This window comes from Perna viridis, chromosome 3 (assembly GCF_037379345.1).
Source record: "Perna viridis isolate PV_CMFRI_1.1 ecotype Kerala chromosome 3, ASM3737934v1, whole genome shotgun sequence".
Lineage (NCBI taxonomy): Eukaryota > Metazoa > Mollusca > Bivalvia > Mytilida > Mytilidae > Perna > Perna viridis.
Window position 1 is genome coordinate 27,398,467 of NC_142447.1, and position 26,124 is coordinate 27,424,590.

Here is a 26,124-nt window from a genome sequence, read left to right on the forward strand (position 1 = left end):
AATAATAATAAATCATTGCGACTAAGAAATACTAACATGGTAGATGTGGTTATGGTATGTTTAAATATTTGCAACTACTATATGTAATTGGGTATGTAACCGGGGTTGTTTCAATACAAACATAAGTTCCTAGTAGTTGTTTATTCATTGTGAAACTAACCAACCCTGTTTATGAGACTAAGGTTATACAACAAGGCAAATTGCCTTGAATACAACTGTTATAGGTTTACTTATCTGTTCTTTTTGGAGCAACAGGATTCGAAATCGCAAAAGTCCCACATGCTGTTGATGTGAGGTTTCTCATTGAAACACGTGTACAGTATTCCGAAATTTGGAATGTACAGCAACTGTATATGATTGCAAATGGTATGTTTGTACTTATTTGCAGTCGTGAGACATGTTCCATAAAAAGCCATCAAATATATCGATGAACAATAACACTTGCAACACTATGAAATACAAATGAATGTAATTTACTCTAAATTCCTCCAATACTCTCAATTATTCGCAATCACTCTTCCAGACCTCATGACCCATTCAACAAATGACAACTCATAGACACCACATCACGTTATTACGCTACAAAGATTGTTTTGTCATCACTAATTCACTAGATCTAACCAATCAGACCACTCGCTCAGATATATATCATACAATCTTATTGCACACCAAACTGTAAATTCATATCATACGCAGAATGACCCTTTATAAATCACATGACCAATGTATGTTCATTCTATACCTGTACATGTAGTAAAATCAATGAATTTGTAATTATAATCATGTTAATTGAAGAATAGCAATACACATTGTGATTGCTTATACTAATAAAAATCCTCCCACAGACCAATCACAGTTGTCAGCACATTAAATCAAGCGGCTTCCATCGTATTAAGTACTTCCCTGTTTGAGAATCAGATGAAGTATTTATAGGTTGTAGCACATGAAGAAAAAACTGCAGATATTTTGTTACATTATCCAAGTATATACACCCCATAGCCTGTAGGATTAACCCTTAAAGTATTAGAAAAGTTTGCCTTTATAAGATATAGGTCGGGTTAGTACTTCATGCACATTTTCCCTATTCAAGCAGTCAAAAATATATTCGTCACTGATGCTTCAATACAAATTAAAATAGCTGTTATTTTCTAGATGCATTGGATATACTTGAGGCAAAAAGGGCCAAATTCAGAAAAATTATGTGACACCAAATGCCTGATTCTTAGGTAGAGAAGTCCTCAAACATTTCTATCTATCACTGACGTTTTGTGAAAATATTATTGACACAAACATAACGTTTTGTTAGTGCTGCTAATGATTGTAAGGCAGAAAAGTCGTCGTCTTCGACGAAAAAGTTGTAACTTGGATCTTTCATTACCTCTTTGAAAAAACCAACATCACTGTCCTGTCCCATCATGATGCTAAAGACGTCAATGTTGTCATTAGAAAGCTTCTCTATCTCATAATTGACAAACAAGCTATCGGCCCAATCACCGTTCGATAAAATAAGGATTATTTTTCTAGATCCTGGTGAAAACAAGTTACTCGTTCTAATATGATTGAGTGCATGGCTAGTGTTAGACATCGATAAAAGACCGTCTCGGCTTACTTGAAGAGCAGCAGCTATAAGTTTGTCTTTATCACTCGACCAAGACAACGGGAATACTTGTTCAGGCTCATTAGAGTATGAATACATTCCAAAATTTGTAAAGGGATTATAGGACAACAACATATCTATTGTTTGTCGAGTTGCAGTTAACCTTCTGTTGAAGTTTTCTATTGTTTGGTTACTGGATGCATCAACGAGTAAGATAACCTCTGTTGTCGTTTCAACAGTGCAATCTGGTAAAAAGAAAATTAATAGAAGTGTGCTGGCATCGTGAATAACTAACATTTCACAAAAATATAAAAGAAAGTTTTTAAGCGTTAAAATAGTTAAGTTTGAAAAGAATTATTTTCTCTCGTTTGAAAAGAAAAGACTTGTTGCGAGTTTTGTAGTTTCATTAGCCAAAGTATGATACATTTTATGTATCCTACCTGTGCAGTCTTGATGGGCTGTTTCTTTCATCATTTGATGATATAAATCGCCTGACTTTAAAGGGCTAAATGTATAATACTGATGCTTAGAGATCATGAGCATTTCGTAGTGTGATATTGAATCGCCAATAGCTACAGTGTAAATGCGCATGCCGAGGGCATTAATCTTCATGGCCTCGTGTACAGCGTCGTTTCTGTCGGAGGATAAACCATCATGGAGAAGAATTATATACTTAAACGTGGAACCGGTTCTTGCTCCATATGTAGTTGATGATAACATCTGAAATAATAAGTACATGTACAATGTAAATTTTCTTATGATAAAATGTGAAAATGATATTGTTTCAGTAGTGGTTGTCATGTAATTAAAATATATTCAAGGATACACTAGTTTGGACAAGCAAAATACCTCGAAGTTCATTCTCGTATATACAGTTACGCATGTTAATCTTTTACAAATTTACAAAATCTATCTGGGTGCCTGTTAGAATTAACAAAGATAATAAAATGACTCAAAACTACACACATACTCGTTTATAACTAAATAAGTCTATGCTGCAAGCATTTTGTTGAAATGACAAAGCATTTCGTTTTTTTTCGAACGTGTAAAAATTCCGAACTTTTGTTTATTTGGATTTGTCATTTAATCTTCCAATTTCTTATTTCGTTTTAATCATGTTTGGCCTCGACCTTAATTTTTTTATATGAATTTTAAAGTGTACAATGTACCTCATACGCCTTTTTAAGTGCTAGAGCTGTATTGGTAGGTCCTTCTCCTTTTATTGTCCTTAAACTTGTCATGATATCAAGAGTGCTATGAAAATCATCAAGATCAAACAGCATCGTAGCGTTTGAATTATAAGTTACGACGCCCACTTGGAAGTCATTTTGACCAATCGGAACTCTTTGAATAAATTGTTCAATATAATCAATACTTTTATTAACATTAGATTCCATACTTGTGGAGGTGTCTACGATGAAAGCTATATCAACCGGGCCTGGTCTACAATCTACAAATATTTGTACCAAATAATGATGACAACTAAATGTTCAATAAGATCTGAAATTTGCCGCACCTTACATAATCCTACTCTACTATTTCTGAGCACTAAGTCTTACTCAAGCTTTATATTTTAAATATGAAAATCTAGTATTAGTCTTACAGCTCGAAAAACACCGATTTGCCGACCGGACTGACTGATGGTCGCCGGTAAGGGACTAGTAATAATTCGAATGGTTTTATCCATTTAAACAATTTATGGTTATGGGTACATGTATAAATAAGACAACATAGTGATGTCATGACCAGCATGTTTTTTATTCAATGTGATTGAATGCATACCAATTTATTTCTACATTCAAAACTTCAATTGTCGATAATCTGAAATACCCGCGCAATTACTTTTATAAATATGAATTGTTAAATGCACACGTAGGCAAAACTGGGAAAACCGTGCTCACTAAATCCCCTTGGTCCCCGCACCAGTAACCATACAGTCTAAATGTTGTCGCTCAACAAGATGTATATGTTGTATCTCAAGATATTAAGTGCCTCCATGAAATTTCTGTCAAAATATGAAGCGGCTGCGTGAAGTTGTTGTAGATAAATCGATTACTAAAACTCATGAACTGACAAATAGAGGGACGGACGCCATAATATAACTTCCACAATGCAGGGAGTATAATAGAAATCATGAAACAAAGCATACCTTTCTCGCACGTATTTCCTTCGAATCGATCAGTACAGTCACATGTGAAAGCATTAAACATATTGTTGCAGGATCCACCGTTTAAACACGGTATCGACTGGCATTCGTCGTAATCTGCAATACACATATTAATGATAAAATCATACAACATGCAGTAGGAAGATTCATAAATATCATTTTTAGATATCTCTAAATGCGTATTAATCAACACTTCATTTTCGGACTTTTTACAAATTTTGGTACCTTAGATAATTGACAAACATATTACTAACAATTTCCCGTGGAACATTACGAGCTATTTAGCACTAACACAGTGTCCACTTTAAAGATATGGGAGAGATTTACGATTGATACTGACTTAAAGCACTTGGAAAATTTTCTGGCAAAATGTAAAACGTATTTTCAAATATCTTTACTTAAATCTGATACTACGAAAGACGGATGTGATTGTTTGCTTTCATGACAAACTATTTATGAATTACCACTGCTATGCAAACCTATGGTGCCGAAAAAAGAAACTCTTGAAATCTTGTATTTTGGTGACCTGTAGGTAGAACCCTGTACTTGAAAAAAAAACGACTCGATTTTCTCAAATTCGAAACAAAATCGAAATAATTAGAACGTTACTTTTACGTCGCTCCGTTTTTGTCATCTGAGTGAAAAAAAAAGATATTTTTGAAGTAATATCCGAGATAACTTCGTTACATGAGATGATATCCGTAGATATTGGAATTTTTTACAACCAAAGTGTCAGTGTACACCCTGAGGCATATATGTGTACATCCTCAGGGCAGTTAATACCCTTCGGCTGTGCATCATGACGTACTTTTGTACTTCAGGTATAAGAAAAAAACGTAAGTAACTTATAATGTCCACTGTTGTCCCATTTCTATATACCACTTTCCTACTAGTAATTGTTAGCGTTAAATATAACTAAACTAATATGTATAGAATGTTACATAATACCGAACCAGAAGGAAGACTGTTTCTATACAAATACTTTATTATACCATGTAGGTGATGTAATCCTATGAAAATAGCATATGCAGGATCTTTTTCCCAGTCCAAAATGTAACAGTTTATCACAGTTTGTCAGTAACCTTTTAAACACAAGAACATAAGTTGGTATCAATACATACGACTAGCCCAGTCAGTGACAATATCCCAGCAAAACCACACTGGCACAGCTTTAACAAACATGTAACAAATTGTGTTGCATATTCCACCCAGAGGTATCATTACCAACCTGTTGAACAGTCGGTAGCACTATCCCATCCAGGAACACAAGAACAGGTATGTGTTGTTCCCATGTCTGTACAGCTTCCTCCATTGTAACAAGGTAGAGACATACACAGGTCATCTGCAAGTTTTTTAAGATGTATAACAAGCCGAATCGAACTTTTGAACTAGACATGCATTTTTGATGTATTTTTGTTTAGATAAATGAGTATTAAGTCAAAATATGTGGCTCTGTACTTGACTTATTATTTGAATAAACAGTATCATCAAAGTTATCCTTTTCTAGCAACAACTACTATTCACTTAAAGAAAACAAAAGCTATAAAGTCAATTAAGATATTTATGATATATCATATGAAGATAATAATCTTCCCATTTACTCTATAAACCACCTCCCATTGTCCCAAACCCAATTCCAGGTAGGGAATTCCCTATTCCCCATAAAATATTTACATAATCACAATGAATTTTATACTTATAAATTCTACAACATTTAAACTGTTATTTTGTACACAAAAATACATAAAAACATAATTTTTTCCATCCTTCCTATTCAAAATTCACATCCCCATTACACTATCTCCATTCTCGATCTCCCCATTCGCGATCTCCCATATACATTGTACTATATGATGGGAAGTTTTCTCCATAAAATTACTGTACTTGAGCATCCTAGAGTATAATGAGCAGGACATGGTGTAGATAAATAACAAGCCTGTGTAGCAGTACAACTGTGACCAAGTCCGCAGTAATACTCTCGTGACTGTTCGTTATGTTGCTGAAATCATTATAAACTCAGTACAATCATGTAGTTTTATGCAGCTGCGTTTCTTCGTAATAAAATGTTACAAAATATAATTGTATCTTAAGTTCAACATGCTTTAAACGATAATTCCAATAAAAGTCAGTATCTTAAATTTAGGGTTATCTCTAAAAACATTTTTCAATCCAAAACCTTTTAAAACAAAAATAGAAAAGAAGATGAAATTTAATATTTGTCTATTCTTTGTCTTTAAATATATATTGTGATATCCATCAGCGAAAATTACCATGCAAGATGCCATGTTATTTTCACAATAGACCTCGTCTGTATTACACTTAGGATCACTTCTCTTAAATCTTGTCGGTTTGGTCAGGAACGAATGCGCCACATGATGAGGAATTCGCCATGGAGCAGAAACTTCAGCATAATGGGAGTACACACCATCTAGTAAATATTACTACAGAAATCACTATATTTACATTAATGGCAAAACAAAAGAGAATTTTTAACAATTTAATATGTTTGTTCACATTATACATGTATTTTCTATTTCTGTATGTGCATCAAGTACGTGGATCTTACTAATTAACTAAATATTAATATCAAAATCCAGATTGAAGATTTCATGTTTCATTATATACTTGAAAGAGTAATCAAGGGAACCAAGGTTATAACAGTAATCAAAGAGTGACCAAGGGAACCAAGGTTATAACGGTAATCAAAAGAATGTAATCCAGGGACAAAGACCAGACATGGAAAACAGACATACACAACAAGGAACATAAAGTAACTAAAATCATACATACTAAGTAACAAAAGCAAATGAGCAACTCGCACTTCACTGAAAACTGGGAGCATGGACCAGGTAGGGTAAGCATCCTCTGCTTTTCTACAAACACCCGCCAAGTTGCTCAGAAAAAAGTCAAGACCGGGGTAGACAAACGAGGAAAGGAAAATTATGACCCGTTGAATAAATCAGTTTCCATGGTGCAGATGGATACATCATAACGATCCATGAGTTTATGATGACGACCATAAAACTTCTGTAGTGATGACTTCTATCTTGTAGCAACATTATCCTGATCCAGAAGAAGCCTATTTATTAGAGTTCTAGCGCGATAGAAAAAGTCTGCGTAGTTTCGGCAAGCTCTGGCATAAAGTATTAATTGTGATATGAACACTCCATACGCAGGTTCTGAAGGGATGAGGCTGACTTCACAGTGTCTATAGTATCCTTTATCTCAAGTTCTTTGGAGTAGATGCGATGTATCAAATCCCCGAAATAGGATTGTTTCAAGACAATACGTCATCTATATAGCGGAAACTAAGATTTAAGGATCTAGCCAAACGATATTCTTTCTTTCGGATTAGATCAGCTATAAAGTCAGCCTCATAAGAGTGAAGGAATATTGTCCATTAAAAGTTACAGCACTTTGTAAACATCTTCCTCTGTATATTTGGAAGATGATTTGGAAATATTTCTTACAAAGTATGAGGAATCTCTACCAAGAATTATATATTTGTATCTAGGTGTACCATGTTTTTTTTTAAAAGCAACAATGTATAATGTTTTTAAGTCGGGATTTTAACTGAGTATGAGGAATAGAAGTATACAGTGTTGACATATCATAGGTTTTAATGCTATTATATTCAGATAATAGTCTTGAACTGATTGTCTCTAAAAGATCTTTTGAATTTTTCAGGATCCACGTTGAAATAATACCACTACGGGAGTAACAATTGTTATTGTTTTCCGACGCAGTCGGTATTGCGTTCAATTTGACAAGGCAACCTATAGGATGTAGCTTGTAAAATCGAATTTCATTGGACAAATGTTATAGCAGTCGTGAAATTTAAGGCTCCGTTGTGGGCATTGGTGTCTGGAATATTTTCAATCACTTTTATATATTGAATAATTGGTTTACTTGGTGAACCAATAAAATAATCATATGTTGAATAATTGGAAATACATGATGTAGTTTACTTTGTGAAGCAATAAAATAATTGAAATATGTAACAAAGTACAAAGATCACACAGTTCACCAAATAAAATCTTCAGATTTTGGTATTTCGCTATTTTTTTTAAAGATAGAACTTGTTTTTTTTTCATGTAGAAACTTTTGACACCGACGAGCTTATTTACTGCATCATAAGTAGTTCCACTAAATTCATTCTTACCTAATGCAATTAATGATACAACTGCGATTAAGTAAACGGACATGATTGTCTTTAATGCATGTAATCAGTTAAAATCTGAAAGTAAAACAAATTACGAATCGTTTTAGTGAGACACATTTAAACAAGCAAAACACAGATCACGTAGTTTTCCAAATTTCTCTTCCTTCCTAAATATGTTGATGAAAGGTTACTCTTTGACACCCTTGCATAGTATACCAAATAAAAATTGTACTTATATTGTTTTAGTATTTTCGTATAATCTAACTTGTTAAGTAATGGGTAAGTATTTAATATAAGTTTTTTTTCCACCGCTGAGTAAAAAACAAGTATTTGCTCAAATTTGGGACATTTATTTCTTCAAAATAATCACATTCCAACAACCCCAATCATTTCGGTATAAAAAATAGTCGGTGTCTTAGGCGTTCATAACCTGGTGGTGTCGTAATTGTGTGCAAAAGTTTAAAATTCACCAGCACAATACACGAACTGAACCCATTATCATAAGCCTAAGAAATTTCCCGAAACAGAATAATTGTCTCCAAAATGATGTATACAGAATTATATTAACCAATCCCCAGCCATAGTTTATACCAATTAAAATATATATCACATGTCTTTCTAACAAAAAACAAAGCAAAACAAACACACAGAAACAAAAAACAAAAAAAACAAAAACAAAACAAAACAACAACAACAACAACAACAACAAACAAACAAACAAAAAGTATGGTCCCTAATGGGTCATTAAATGATACCCTGCCTATGTATATATATGTAAGATTTTAAAAGAGTATAAAACTCTAATTTTTGTTATGGTTTTTTGTTTTTAATTTAGCTAAAAACTGAACTTAACCTGTATTTCATAGTATTAAACTGTGCAAAGTTTAAAAGGATTACTTCTTCGGTTCTCAAGTTATTATCTGGAAAACATATATCTCTAAAAAAGGGGGATGGTAAAAAATTGAAATTCCATAACTCCAGAAATAACTTTTGAATTTACATAAAAATTAAGCTTGATCTGTATCTCATAGCAGTAACAATTGCGGAAAATTTCAAAACAATTCATTGATTCTTGCTCAATTAATCATCTGGAAACATTTTTCGGTAAACAAGTGAAGTATCCCCCATAGATAATGGTTATACTTTGCTTGCTTAAGTTCAGTTACAACTCTACAAAAGTGGCATACATAAAGATATGTCAGATTAACAATGAATAAATAAGACGCGTCCCGGATTTTAACTCTATTCATTTAATGGTATATACATGTATGACACCACTGTAACATTTCTTTTCGCTGATAAAATAAAAAGGCTATATGTATGTTGTCAATTCATTCTGTATTGAAGAAAGTAAAATCATAATTACTTACCAATCTCAACTTGACCACTGAATGATTATCCAAACCACTAACAGCAGTTAAAACGGTGGATATGAAATTTCGTGAGTATAATTAGAAACTTCCTTATTCATTTAAAAGGAAAAATGAGTATTATTACACCTTATAGAAATTAAATACCGTTCTATTGGTCTGGACGTATTTGACGATTTGGGAATACCTAAATTTAAATACATTTGTATAGAAGACGATGGATTTGAACTTACAACGGGACAAAGTATTGGATAAAAACTTTTAAATCGCCAATAATAAAATTATTGTAATATTTACATTTAAATTGATTGAATGATCATTGAAATCTTCACATTAAAAGGAACATAAATTATAATCATTTCATATGTATTATTATCTAAACATCATGTTTATTGATAAATGTATGCTCACAAAATATACATTGTGATACGACATTTTTCAAAAGTTCAATGCATTGAATATCCCTTTAGTCGAGCAAAAAATAGCAGCAGGATAAGACAAAACATAGCTAATGAAATTTAACGTACTCCGATTCAAGCCAACGGAAGTGTAAATCCTAAAACCAAGTCAACCGACGAGCACCTTTTTTTATATATAAAGCCATCATTTTTTTTATTTTGGTAAAGGTTTAAGATAAGCTGTTCAATAAAAAAGAAAAATAATTGCTTAAAAGTAAGTAAAACTCCAACAAACAAGAAGACTGGATCAAGCAGTTTTGCTTTTTGAAAAATACATAACAATGTATAAATCAATACAGTCAAAATATATAACGATTTAATCCATGTAAATGTTAAGTTCGTCGTTTTATTCAAAAGTTTATAAACGCATTCATTATTAACTGTGACAATAAAAATCGTTTTAAAATCTAAGCAATTATGTTTTTCCTAATAGAAGCTAAGTTTTACCCCGTCACCTACACATAATATTTCTTATGAATTTCTTATGAATTCTAGCGAATCACCCAAGTTTACTAGAGTGTTTGACGGACATTGATGGTTTTTCAATGGATATGCAATTTGTCATGTAAACTCGAAAACTGGAGCCATTTCTTCAATTAATATTGGGCATATTGAACAAGTCAAATAAGTCAACATTATACCCAAATTTTTCCGACTCCTCCGCTAACTGGCACGGTAATATAATCATCCTGGACAAAGTATTCGTACTCGTATATAATTGAAAAGTGATCGCATGTGTTGGCGTTTATCCGTTAATCCACCGAAAAGTTAACACAGACACCTAGCAATAATTCGTAAAGGAATCGTAAAACAACCAAACATTTTTTGCAATCGGTTAACGATGCCTTATAATTAGTTCAGAGTAATTTGCGATCTTAATGAGTAAAACACTGAAAAAGATTCATGGACATTCGTGTAAAATGTTATTTCCTTTTATGAATCGATTAGAATTATTAACGAATGCCGACGAATTAATTATTCATAAGGATTCATAAGAAAGATTCGTTTATGTGAATGGCTATAATTACGCCCAACTACGAGTGTCTTACGATTGATTTCGGGTATGAACGATCAATTTACAATTGACAAAAAAAATGAATTAGAAGGTTTATCATGAAACTTCATGATTCAAAACGAATGGATACAAATACTTTACGAATACATACGTGGTTTTTATAAATAGAATAGATAACGATAACCTAAAGAGTTTGTTTTGTCGAGAAATGCATCATAAAATGTTCTTAAACTACCCACAATCATTTGTAAAGGAATCGTAAAACGAACTGTATAATAAATAACTTTATTATATAGATAGCAGTGTTTTATCGAATGTTCCCAGTGTAATAAATTTTGATAATTCGTCACTGTAAAATAAATTCGGTAATATCACTATCGGACTTTCTCCCGCCAAACGCCACAACTTTGATATTAATACGAGGTTCACAAAATTTGAAATTTATGTTGAATATAGCAACGAGTAGTCAAGGAAATGTATACAAAACATAGGATATGCCAAGAACTGACACTCGTTAAATCTAGGCGTTATTCGGCACTCGTGATCATATTTTGATTATTCACTCGTGATCATATTTTGATTATTCACTCATTCCAATTAATAATTCCAATAAGCCAAGCTATTCACAAATTATTTCCGATGCTTTACGAGTTGTTTCGGTCGGTAAACAGTGTCTCACGGATTTATTAAAGTAGTTTTCGAGCTCTTTACGAATGAGATTATCAAATCAAGACGGGTGAACATTCGTGTAAAAAAAAATAACGTCATAAAAAAAATCATGAATTGTTACAAATACCTGCTTATGTGTACACATTGTTAAGAGCTATTTTGGATGCGACGAATTAAATATGAATGCTTATGAATAACAATGGAAGGATTATTCGTATGGATTCGTAAGAAAGATTCTTGTATGTGATTTAACCATCTGAGGATAAAATTTAAGTGACGATATTAAAATCAATAATATTTTGATCTTACAGTTTTTTAAAAATGTTAAACTATCAAAAGTAACCACATTTGAATAAAATTCAGATATTAAAATCAAAGTGCATCTATTTGGAAAATAAACACAAACTGCTCCTTCTTATGAATAATCTGATTCGGCCACATGTAAAATTTTGTCGACATTTTGACAAAAAATATACAAATCAGAGCAACCTCTTGTTAGAGAATGACGTAAAAACATTATATTTGCTTTTTGCTTTATGTATTCTTAATACCGAAGAATTGGTTGTACTGCATGTATTACACTAATTCCGTCATTTGTAATATTATGTCTATATTATAATGTAAACGCAATAAGAATGGATCATACTTAAGTCGGTAAAAAAGTATTTCTTTATTTCTGAAGCAATTGTTTTCACTTCAATAGTGCTCCTGCAGGTGTATATTCTGCAGGTGCATGTTACCTTTGCAACGTTTTATAACATATAATGTGTTAATGTATCAGAATCAATAATATTTGTAATGAATACATATAGCATAAGTGAATTTTATTACGTACATAGCAAATCTTAATCATAAATCTTAGTGTCTTAATACATAACTTCCCATGTCTTACATGTAAAGCATACACGAAATATTTGAGACATTTTTGTTTAGTTTTGTTAATAGAGAGAATGGATATGGTGAAAATGTCAAGGAGGCAATAACCCAACCGGTATGAAAAATTTCAGCTTAAGGCCACAAATGCTTGATCTTAAATGAACCATGTGTAACCCTAACATCACTGAACAGGCTATTTGTTTGTGGTGTGTGTGTTTTGAGTTGACTGAAGACCGCGTCTTTATGAGTTCCTTTTAACTAATACATTTAAAAAAACATGACTATATAATCATAAATAAATGATCAGTTAAAGACCTGTTATACTTTTTAAAACCAAGTGTACTTAAAGTCGTAAATAAAGAAGAAGCATTTATTTTACGGCGAAATGGTAACAGTTAACACAACTTCAGTTATCTCCCAAATTGCTTAATGTTAAACTTATACTAGGGGATCTGGTCAGGACAAATGTGTCTTCCGGATACTTTAAGATAATGTTTACAGATTTACTCTAGAATCACACGCATATAAAAAAGAGAATCGTAAAGCCAAACCTATTTGTCCTATCAGAGCTGTAACAACTTTTATTATTCGGAAAGTAACAAGAAAAAATAGTTCATTCCTTACCTACCAGTACGTGTTTGACAATATTCCATTGAAGAACACTTACATCTGTGTTATGACCTCCAGGTAATATAGTTTGTAGCATCCTTCTTTTAGATGTATAGGTACTTACCTGCTAAATAGCCTGTGACATTATCCAATACAGCAACATACGAACAGCTATGTGTAGTTCCCATGTCTGTACAGTTTCCTTCATTGTGAAAATGTAGAGACATATACAGGTCATCTGTAAGATATATACATAAACGGATCAAATTGATACAGGGACGAAAATGTAAACAAAGAGAAGGGTCTGAAATTTCGCATCGATGTTAGAAATGTCAAATTTGCGATACAAATTTTGTTGGTCGTACCCTCCGCGGGACTCGACCTTCTACTGCTGTGACATCTGTGGCAACACCGCCTGCACAATACACACACACACACACACACACATATATATATATATATATATATATATATATACGTCTCATAATGTGACGACTCTATTCGCTACACTGCTCCATCGGATCAAATTCATAAAGGGGAAGATAACGTAAACGTATAGAAGGGTATAAAAAAATTCCTGACGATGTAAGAACTGTCTAATTTTCGATGCAAATATTTTGGCGTTACCTCCGAGGACTCGAACTCGTACCGCTGTGATATCTATTGCAACACCGCCTGAACAAAGTCCAGCGCCCTAGACCACTCGGCCAGCTAGGCTTTATAAAAATATAGCTTCCGCTGGCCGGGTCATTCCTCCTCGTAGGATTAATCTAGAGCTGTAACTTAGTACACGATGTATTTTAGTACGGAACAGTTCATCTAGGTGTTATTGTGTAGGATAGAGGATCAAATAAATGATGCATGTCACAACAAATCAATATTATACAACGTCTCAGAATGTGAGACTCTATACGCTACACTGCTCCATCGGATCAAATTGATACAGGGAAAATATGTAAACGTATAGAAAAGTCTGAAAAATTCCCAAAAGTTCGAGTTCCGCGGAGGGAACGACCAAAAATTTGCACCGCAAATTTGACAGTTCTTACATCGTTGGGAATTTTTCAGACCTTTCTAAGTGGTGCTAAAAATTGTTAGATATCACAAGACATTAAGAACAATAACTCGGTCAACAATTTTTACGCGAAAGCAAGGAGCTAGAAAAAAAAAGTAATTTTAACCAGTAAAACTATAATTGTAGAATCGTATCGGTCAAAATTCCGGACAGATTTTGTCTACAAACCACTAATGTCATTTCCCATAGGCTCCAATGCTAATTTCACTAAGTTAATGTGTTATGGAGCTTTTAACGGAAGAAGACTTTACATCACCTAAAAGCTGCATGTTTACACTAATAGTCCTGAAAATATTATGTGGGGTTTACTACCTTGTAGTGCGGCATCGGCTCCTGAAAGACAATGAGCTAAAAATAGAAAGGGAACCCCCCCTCCATTTCACAAAAGGGGGTCTTCATGCAGAACTCATAAAAATATTTAATTCCGTAAGTTACATTGACCAGTTTATGTAGAAATGAAGAAAATAAAATTTTGTGCAAAGTACAAGCTCACCTGTGTAGATTTGATGTGTAGTGTTTCCACAGCAACTTAACACAAGTGCACTTAAACTATTGTTGGACTATTTTTGCGTATGTTCTAAAATCTCATTGGTTGAATTAGTGGTATGTAATCTTCTTCCGCCTGGAGCCTCCGAGGTTTTTCTTCGATGTAACTAGAAATGCTGAGGAGTTCCGATTTGTGTGAAAGTGGTACCTGTAAAACAACAAAAGAACAGTAAAAGAACAATTAATTGGAATAAAATGAAAAGAGCGAATACTTGCTTTCGTCAATTAATACTTAAATTAAAAAAAAGAATTATGATCAGGAATTTGATACGTATAATACGTCATGGATCCTTCACTGGAAAATTGTCATGACATATTCTTTGTTTGCCTCATAGTAAATTTCGTCTGTGTTACACATATGTATTACTTCTCTTAAATCTTGTCGGTTTGTCAGGGAAGAATGTTCCTCATGATAAGGAGTTGCCACGGGGCAGAAACCTCAGCAAAGTGGGAGTATACATCAACTTGTTAAAACATTAATTAAAAATTTTAACACAGACATCACTTTTTGTACATTATTAAAATATATGGCTTGTTTTGAGTTACACGTATACATAAGAGAAGATTTTAAGATGTTTGTACTAATAGAATTGTCTGATTTAGTATCTGTAAATGTGTGGATCTGACAGAATTAAAAGTTATCGAAATCCGGATTATTCAGGTTATGTCTTTTTTGTAAGAATTGTATTTGCCATCTTTCTAAAGGTCGAATTGAAAATCAAACGCACAAGGCGTATATATTTATACATCCGGTGGCATATTCATGTTTAAGCTCAGTGCCATGTTCCAATTTAAATGGCATCTGAGTTGCGCATTTGCAATATATATTTTAATAAGTATTCATTCAGGTTTGCATGTTTTTTCTTTTGCTTTTTTGTGTCCTGCTTTGTTGATTACATTTATTTCTGTACTTTCTTCATTTTTTATGTATGATACAATTATAGTCATAGATGATTCTCTTTCCATTCGGTATTAGACAATAGCAAAAACTTTCGTACTTACCAATCTCAACTGGACCATTGAAATGATAAACCAAATGATTAACATATTTTTAAACATTTGATATGGAATTTCTGGTGTGTAAATTAGAAACTTTCTTGTTAATTTTATACGAAAGGTAATAATACACGTAGATATAGAAATTAAATATCTTTGTATTGGTCTGGACGTATTTACCGATTTTGGAATTCCCTAGATTCAAGTACAGAAGACGATCAATTTATTTGAACTTGAATGGGACAAAGTATTTGGAATCACCGGTTATACATAATAAAAGGTTATAATAATTACATTCAAATTGAAATAAGGAAGTGTATTAAATGAATATGTAATAATTTCATATGATTGTATTACTAATTAAAATCATTAGAGTTAATGGTATATATATATATATATTTATATATTGTGGTACAGCTTTTTCAAAAATTCAATTTACTAAATCTTTTTACTAGAATAAAAATATAGCACAAAATAAATCAAGTCAATAGATGATGACATTCTACTCAATCTGCTAAAAGTCAACAGAAGTATAAATTCCCAAACCAAGTTACCTGATGAGCCTTTATTCATCTTAAAGCGCAATATTTTTTTTTTATATTTTGGTTCACATCTCAAACTTTACGGGAATATGATGCCAGAGTAAATAACATTATGTAGACATTATATGATTACTCCTGAATACCAAGCACATCTCAAACTTTACGGGAATATGATGCCAAAGTAAATAAAATTTGTTCGCTTTCATCTTTGAAGTTTGGGAACAGAAAATGCGAAATTAATTTAAAAAAATGTCTTGACTTAACTTAATATTGAGACTGAAATGAAGCATTTTCACTATATGAAGTACACAGCAATGTAGACATTAAAACAGAATGAAGTGAAAACATTAAACGATTTATAATCATGTAAATGCGTGTTAATAGGTTTATTCAAAAGTTTATATGCTTAGTTATAAATAACTAAGACAATAATCAGCCGCCTTAGAATCTTAGCATTCATGTATTTCCAGATAGTACGCACATTGCCTTATTATAATTTGATGTTGTTTTTGTTTTTTGTTTTTTAGTTTGTTTTTGGCTTTTCCGAATTAAACCATCCGAGGATAGAAGTCAACCAACAATATTAAAAAAAGACTCTGACTCTGACTCTGATTAACTGAAATAATACCGTATTTAACATACGAATAATCAACTGAACGTCTCATTAAATATAGATAAATATACAGGAATATGTGCCATACAATGCACTGTTGATGTTAGATTATACATACTAATAACAGACACATACAAATGTTAATAAGCTAATCAATACAAAACTACTTTATTAGTATATGTATATAAATACTACTGGTGTACAAAAATACTTTCTCAGACAAAGAAATAAGGTTATAAGGCATTTGTTCATAGTATTGTCATTTTAAATATGTTAAATGGTCAAACTAAGCTACATTTGTATAAAATTTGCATTTAAATCAAAGTGCATGTTGATGAACAATTAACAAACTCAGGTCTACGTGATTGACAACCTGATTCGGTCACGCAGTATGTATTAACTTGACAAGCTTTCTGTTAGAATGAACAACTGTAACTGTGTTCAAAACAAACAGACGTTAGTTACAAAACGCTGTACGAAATCCAAATAGCAATATAACATGCCTATTCATACTTCCTAACACTGATAACACATCCTTCCAAAATTGGAAGCCATCCGCCGAGCTTGGAAGAGGAGTATTAAAAATGTGTGGTTTTCATTTTTCACAATGTGAACCCTACAGTGATGGCAGTGAAAATTGTACTTTTCTTTATTTATATCAAAAGTATTTTTTTTATTCTCTTAATTAATAAAACTGTACCTGTCTGACAATTATTGCCCGCATATCCAGGTACACAACTACAACTGTATTTATTAACGTGGTCATTACAAGTGGCACCATTTTGACAGGGATCAGAGGAACACTCGCTTACATCTATCAATTGACAAAATGTATAAAAATACACCCTAATTGTTGAATGTCTTCAGGTTGTATAGTAGGGTTTATATATGTTTTTAAAGGGTACTTTTTTAAATATTTTAAATGTATCATTTTGATTAAATACATCTAAATTCATCTCAGAGATGTCTTCGATCGTTGTGTCTTATGGAATGATTTTTACGTTTGATTGAGGTTTTAGTTCAGTTTTGTTTATCGTGTTTTGAGAGAATTCGAAATTTCTATTTTACATGTTTATTCAAGCATACATTGTTGTATGTCTGTCTCTTTCAATCTGTTCGTAAGCTCTGATTTTGTTTTGACATATTGTTTACTTTTGAAGGATATTAAAATAAAAATAAGTATCTTAATACATGTCTTAGTACGTATTTCCTTTATCAAATTTGTTTATGTTAAACAAATGGCTCCTTTCTCAGAGAAAGTGTACTTGCTGACTTTGATTGTAATTCAACATTAATTTTAATTAGTTAATGCAATATTTTTTTTACCCGAATTCACGTTAATGTAATTATCTTTTACGAATTTTCTATTTCAAATTTACTTGCAGAAACATTCTATTCCCAATTCCAAAAACCTTAAAAATTAAATTATATCTGTCTTATATATTAAGCTGGTTTTACTTTAATGTGGAAATAATAGGTTACATGTATGTTATCATTTTAAAATCACTTTTTACAGGTCCTTCTTTCAAATTCTTATTTCTTATACCTAACCCCTTCTCCCTACCCTGTATGTAGCATGAACACTTTCCTTTTCTGTAAAAATGAAATGTCTAATGACTATAAATGAACAATTTACCAGTTTATGAAACCTTCGACTTTAATAGAGCTATTCGATGGATAATTTCTTTTATAAGTTTTAGTATGCCTCATCAAGCTTGTCGTTGTTATATTACTAATTTAAAAGTCATTAAATCCATATACAATAATAAAGGCATAGATTTTATCTATACACGGACTATATCATTTTGATATACCTGTCTGACAATTAGTGTCAGTATATCCCGGTATACAGGTACAGCTGTATTCATCAATCAGGTCATTACATGTAGCACCATTCTGACAGGGATCAGATGAACACTCGTTTATGTCTGTTAATAAATAAATAGGCGGTTTTTGTTATTATATAAACGAATGGTATCGAAATGCTTATAAAACGGCTTAATTATATTTATTATATTTTTGATTTCTATTTACCATCAATACTCGATTTAAGCTCACAACTCCTGTATAATATATATTATCCATTTCGCCGTTTCCTATTCCTATTGTCCAATTCTTCATGCACTTTTCCCTTTGTTTCATTCCCCCATTCATATTCAGCATCGCTTCATACGAAATGAACATGGATTATGCATGTTACAAAGTTCATTATATATTTTTTAAATTTATAATAAAAATAAAAATGCTTCATCATTAATGTGTGCTTTAAACCGATTCCCTATTTCCCTCGCCCCACACCCAATTTTTAATTACCCGAAAGCCCATTTTCTATTGAACCAATGCCCCATATCCTTATGCTTTATACAAAATGTACCCCAATAAATAAGATGGTTATCAAACAGAGTATAATCAAGGGATAACAACTAACCAAGAAAATAGAACATGAAGTTACCTGAATAACACGCACATAGACACAAAAGCAAGTGAGACTTAAAACTAAGAGCATGGACCAGATGCATCGAAATGGTAACGATCCTTTGTCTTTCTAACTATGATATAATGAACCAACCTGTTATCATGTTGCAGTTTGATACATGACAACAACAATACATGAGTTCATGATAACGACCAAACAAATGTTTTAGTGATGACTTATATCTCGTAGTAACAAATTTACCTATTCATAAAAGTTAACATTTTTATGGTTATTTACGAGTTTAAATTATATACACAAGCAACAGTATATGTAAATAATGTCATTTTCTTCCTGGAAAATTTCAATTTCCTTTCTCTCTCTTTGTTTGTTGATTTTCAAAAGATCAAAAGAAAAACGATAAGACTCATTGATATGTCTCGCTCAATATCAACAGTATGGTCAAGTGATAATAGCTCAAAAAGGGGATTTCGGTAGCTTCTACAACAAATAACAGCTTATGTATTGTATAATATGCTCGTTACTATTAAGTTTTACGTATATAGTCCTATAACTTCAGTAAAAATGGAGATAACGGCTTTACCTTAATTCAGGATGCCTGGCATTTTTGCCTCTGGGAAAAAAATATTGACTGAATGGATAAGACCGCTACATTTTGAACATCAAATATTTTTTTTAGGATTGCAAATCATGTCTATAGTAAGGTTTACACGAACTCGAAGTTGTCATTATTTTTAATAATTTCTGTGATTTGTAAAACGGAACAAATAAACAGGCAAACAAAGAATTCAAGCAACTGATATGTCCGATCCAGTAATGAAATGTCAGTGTCAAAAAAAGGATTGTACGAGTTATACGAAAGTGTATACCTTGACAACTCTGCAACATTACTGTGTGTTTTTGTAAAAAATTGCAAACACAAACAAATATACCTGTTCCACAGTTTATTCCAGTGAATCCAGACGCACATGTACAGATGTATTCGTTTAAATGGTCAGCACATGTTCCATCATTCATGCATGGATTTGATGAACACTTGCCTACCTCCATAATTAAGCGAATCTTACATAAAACAACGCAAGATTATGAACCATATACTATGTTATGGTATTTTCGGCTTGTTATGCAGTTTTTAGTAAATAAAACAAAATTTAACTCTTGCATGCAGTTAATAGACATTGATTATTATCAGTTTCCATGGGGAATATCTGAATGACAGATGAAAACAACTAATAATCAGCAAAATATGGGCCAACAATGGAAAAAGGTTCAATATTACAAGAAACTCGACTGAGACTTTGAACTCGATCGGATATGCAGACAAATGCACAGACAGCAGTTCCCGACTACCGGACCAACATTTTGTCAACAGTTATCTCCCTTTGGAGCAGGTGTCTATTCGGAACACGTAAGGTTTTCCATCCGATATTGACGATACTTTAGAAAATCTCGAAAGTCAAAAGGGAATTTCTCGTTCTACTGACCCTGCCATAAATTTTCTTCACCCGGGATACAAATGAAAACAAAGGTTATAGCTGTAATCAAAAGAATGTAATCCAGAGACAAAGGCCAGACATGGAAAACAGACATACACAACAAAGAACATAAAGTAATTAAAATCATACATACAAAGTAACAAAAGCAAATAAGCAACTCGGACTCTACTAAAAACTGGGAGCATGGACCAGGTGCACCGGTAGGGTAAGCGTCCTCTGCTTTTCTAGAAACACCCGCCGAGTTGCTCATAAAAAGTCAAGTCCGGGGTAGACAAATGAGGAAAGGAAAACTATGACCCGTTGAATAAATCAGTTTTCATGGTGCAAACGGATACACCATAACGATCCACCTACCAACAAAATGAAACAACCTGTAAATTTTAAAAACACCGTTGTGTTTGTCTGCTGGAGATTCCATTTTCATTCGAGTTACATCTTTTTTTCTGCACCCGAATCCGAACATCGATTAGAGAGACTTCGAAATTATACCTGCTCTTATGGGAGGTAACTATGCAAAAACAGGACAAAATATGGCTGTATCCCGAGATCCGCAAGTAGGGAATAAAATATAAGGGTGAAAAAAGAAGTCATCACTTATAGCTTTTAGAATAAAAATGTATGGTAAATTTTTGGTGTGAGAGTATTTTAGTGCTATGCCTAGCCACTTTTGTTGTGAGAGGTTTTTGGTGGGTGTTCAGATATTGGTGATACTGCGGAATCACTTAGAATGAACTGCATTGTACAAAATGTACCAAAATGGAATCTCTACTAATGGCGCGGTTGAGACCCGTCCATATGATTCAAATGCATCGTACACAACACTTTCACAACAATGTAGACAGATAATAACGCCTTAGTGAAGCACTTAAAAAGATCCAAGTAAATGTTTACCTTACATTGCAATAAGGTTAAATAATCCATACAACGCTACCTGTTTGACAATTAGAACCAGTGTAGCCAGGAACACAGGAACGGTGATATCCGTTAATGTTGTCAATACACCTGGCCCCATTTGTACAAGGGTTTGATGCACACTCATTTATATTTGAAAAAGAATTCTCGTATCTTACAAAATCAGTTTGAACGTTAGATTATATTTATTTTTGCTAAATTTCAAATACAGAAAATTTAAGATATAAAAGAAAAGTATGAAATAAGGGTAACATCAAAATAACCGAACACTTATCCGATCCATAATCAAGTCTTGTCCAAAATAAATCTGGAAAATAGATTTTACACCAACGCAGCAGCTAGAACCGCAATGTTCCCGACTTAGTACGGGCATGTCAAACGAAATGGTGGGTTAAATCTAGGTTTTACATCACGCTAAACCTCCATCTTCCGTTGAGCATGAAAATACCGGCGGTGATTAAATAGTATTTACATGCTATTGCATCATAATCGGTAATTCAGAGGTCACATCAGCACATACAATAACAATCATCACTCATTATTTTAGAAACAATCTGAGTGTTTTTCCACCGAGGACTAAATCGGGATAGCGATGAGTTAGCATTTATACCTGTTTCACAGTTGTTTCCGGTAAATCCAGACTCACATGTACACGTGTATCTATTTAACTGATCAGTACATGTACCACCATTTACACAGGGATTAGATGAACACTCGTCTACCTCTGAAATTACATAAAACACAAGTTATAATGATTGAATGCTGTCAATGGAAAAAACATGATTTTTATCCATATACTATATAGCATTTCAGTTTTGTGATCATTCTTATTTTTGTCTGTTTGTTTGTTTGTTTGTGTTTTTTTTTGCTACATACCTTGGAACCCTTGATTTCTATTGATACGTGGTTGTTGTATCCAATAAGTACACAATGGCAGATTTGTGGAGACCTTAGTATTAGGGATGTCAACGAGTAATCTATTATCGCTCGATAGTTACGGGTATCGAAAAGCAATTAAGCTGCTCGAGTACTAAATAAAAAATCGTTCGTGTTAGGGTTTACCCATCTTTGTCTTTTTTATGAGAAACAGCGAACGAGTCATATAATTGTTTTTTGGCCATTGATTGGAGCACCGCTATCCAATAATTCTAACCTTTGCAAGCATGCATTGTTGTTATGAATGATGAGGTGAAATCACCTAAAACCTGTCCAATTGTCACAATGACAATGTTTTGGTAATACCTTCAGACTAATACCTGTACATATGTTTGTTCAATAACTATCATTGAATATCATTCATAGCCTTCAGGGAAGTTAATTGAATACCGTAAGGTATTTTTCTAAAAAAGTACATTTAGGTAAAAAATAGCTTACAGTTTCCCCCTAATAGCCGATTTTTCATGAATTACATAATAACATGTGTGTTGTTTATTAAGAAAAAAATGAAATTGGTCTAATTATAGTACACTTTTTCTATCTAACACCTAACGTCATAGTCTAGTATGATGTAATATCAAAGATGTTATCACGGCATACCGATCGAGTACTCGAGTATTCGATCGATAAACCTACTGAGTACTCAATTAGCAAAGTCGGTGGCACTATCCCAACCTGGAACAAATGAATAGCTGTGTACAAACCTACCTGTATAACAGTCAGTAGCACTATCCCAACCTGGAACACATGTACAGTGGTGCGTAGATCCCGTCACTGCACATGTTCCCCCGTTGAAACAAGGTAAAGATAAACACAGATCCGCTGTAAATAGCATAAAATTAATTAATTTATTATAGAAATTATAAGCAATTAAAAATATGTGAAAACAAAAATGCTCTTGCAATTATGAACCAATTGAGAGTATGATATAAAATTATATACATGTGTATCTTAAAAAAATCAAATAAATCCCAATTTAAAATATCAAAACAAAAAGTCATGTTAATGGCAACCAAAGTCTCATTGTTTTATTATGCTAGTTAAGGTGGTACACAACACCTAAGGGAAATAGCTCTGTAAAAATCAGCAAAACGTTTTATTTGTGATATTCTGATATCAAACTCAAAGCATCTGAGTGGTCAAAAGTCTTGTTGATGAAGCTGCTATATGTTCTGTGAAATTATTCCTATGAAACATGTGATAAAAGTTTCTTGAAATTGATATATTTTCTTCATCAATTAAATCACTGAATAAATTTCAACAAATTCAAACGAGCCAAATAAAATTTAGAGAAGATGTTAGGTACGAAAAAATGCATGACAGATACGTTACTCGAACATCCTAGTTCATAATGAGCTGGACATGGAGTAGATAAATAACAAGTTTGCGTTGCATTACAACTGTGCCCAAGTCCGCATAACTGTTCACGTGACTGTTCGTTGGATTGCTGAAATATAATAAATCAAACAAATCAATGATACAAGGAGAACTATGATAAAATGATAACACCATATCTATCAAAGGAGTTTCCTAAAGTTTGTTTCGGTTTTTTTTATATTTGGTTTTGGTTCAATTTGGTTTTGATTAAATTTTTAATTGTATTCTCTATTGTCTTTTTGTGGTGGGAGTAGGATTCATTATTGTGTAGAATCATATAAAAATATAATTACCAAAAGTCATGTGTGATCACTTGTCGACAAGATAAATTATTATATATAACTTTCCTAGCATCGTTTCAATGTTCGCACTAGTATATATAATTGAACTTAAAATCAAGCAAATATACTTCTTATTTACCCTGCATGATGCTTTATGAGTTTCACAGTAGTATTCATCCGTGTTACATCGAGGATCACTTCTTTTAAATCTGGTTGGGTTCGTTAGAAAAGACTTTGCTTCGTGGTGTGGAATTTTCCAAGGAGCTGATACTTCGGCAGAGTGTGAATATACACCAACTAATAAGTAAACATATTTGATATTGATCCTATTTGAATTTCTAACTGAACACAACTACATAACGACACGCAATTTATTTCCGACTTGCGGACCAACGTTTTGTCAACATTTGTCTCCCTTTCGAGCAGGTATATATTCGGAACACGTAAGGTTTTCCATCCGATATCGACGATACTTTAGAAAATCTCGAAAGTCAAAAGGGAATTTCTCTTTCTACTGACCCTGCCATAAATTGTCTTTACCCGGGATACAAATGAAAATCATTCTTATAAAACCTACCAACAAAATGAAACACCCTGTAAATTTTAGAAATATTGGATGGAAAACCTTACGTGTTCTGAATAGACACCTGCTCCAAAGGGAGATAAATGTTGACAAAATGTTGGTCTGCAAGTCAGGAATAAGCATCCTCTTATATTTTTCCAATTTACTTTTCCACATGCAAGCACAATATTTGACAACAAAGGGAAGAATTTCAAATAATAAAAAAAACATGGCGTCAGGCTTAAACAGTTAAAGAAAATTTACAAAGCGATAAAAGTACTTATTAACAAATATCTATACTTAATGGCAGTTTAGGTGTTGTATGAGGTCTTACCCAATCCCATATCTAAATCTCAGGTAATTAATTCATTTACTAATAAAACGAATACAAAATGTTTATTTTGTAATTTCATACTATTGACTAAAATACGTTAAATGAAATGTTACGTAAAGAATAATTTGACTGTTTCAGGTTACTATATTTCTTTCCTGTATTTAACATACTTACAAAATGTAACAGAGAAAACAACGACTTTGATGAAAACAAGCATGATCATCTATCTACTTCAAGAAAAAATGCTCCAGTTAAAATACAACCAATTTCCTTCAAAGCTTATACGTATTATATACAATTAATTTTTTAAAACAGGATGGATTCAATATAACGTAATTCAAATAATCAGTTGTGTGTGAATTGTGCTTTAATAAAATGAAAATGACACTGATTTATATGACTTCGTACAAGGATTCTAATTAATGTTAATGTTTAATCTTCTCTTTGAAAAGGGCAATATCATTGAACTGACCTCTAAAGTATCATACTTTCATTACCATACTACATGCCAATACACATTAGCTAACAACAAAACTGACACTAGAGATATAATCAATATAATAATATGACATTCAAGGCATTTTACACTTACCACTTTTCATACGACAAATGTTAAAAAAATGATTCAATATAACTACCGTCACTGTTTTTACTTTTCTTGGGAAGTAAAAATTAGAACTTCCGCTTATCTTTTATTATATGTACAATTGGACAACCAATAAATGATTGAAATGAATAAAACGATTTTGGAAAACCCAATTTTAACTAAAAGGAAAATAAGGTGATTTTTAACCAATAAATTATGATGGTGGATACACATTGCCATTGTAAGTTCTGGCATTTAAAAATCAAGGTATTATAATTATTTGTAAATTTAAACCTACAATTTATTTTTTCAATGCTTAGCATAAAATACAAAATAACCTATGAAAGCATGAGAATGTCGGTCATCTAGGATTTTTTCAACAAAACTCAAACTCTAGGGATAATTTTACTTGTTAAATCCATCCATTTATTTAAAATATTGAAATTAGTTTAAGTAATATAATTAGAAAAATTGTTTTGTTCCCACAAATGCCTGAACATGTTTCATCCTC

The 26,124-nt window shown here is 32.4% G+C and overlaps 1 protein-coding gene across 1 annotated transcript; it reads right to left on the reverse strand.

Moving 5' to 3' along the window:
* Window positions 1-122: 122 nt before the first annotated feature.
* Window positions 123-25,730, reverse strand: LOC148621676 (uncharacterized). The gene is made up of 16 exons (XM_088574085.1): window positions 25,620-25,730; window positions 25,202-25,257; window positions 24,271-24,428; window positions 23,806-23,920; window positions 23,182-23,295; window positions 22,148-22,261; window positions 18,510-18,623; window positions 17,357-17,509; window positions 13,048-13,161; window positions 6,035-6,192; window positions 5,649-5,763; window positions 4,993-5,106; window positions 3,747-3,860; window positions 2,767-3,047; window positions 2,038-2,317; window positions 123-1,842 (listed from the first exon to the last, which is right to left on the reverse strand). The coding sequence occupies exons 2-16, from the start codon at window positions 25,248-25,250 to the stop codon at window positions 1,256-1,258; spliced, it is 2,580 nt and encodes an 859-aa protein (XP_088430211.1). The 5' UTR covers window positions 25,251-25,257; window positions 25,620-25,730; the 3' UTR covers window positions 123-1,255.
* Window positions 25,731-26,124: the final 394 nt, after the last annotated feature.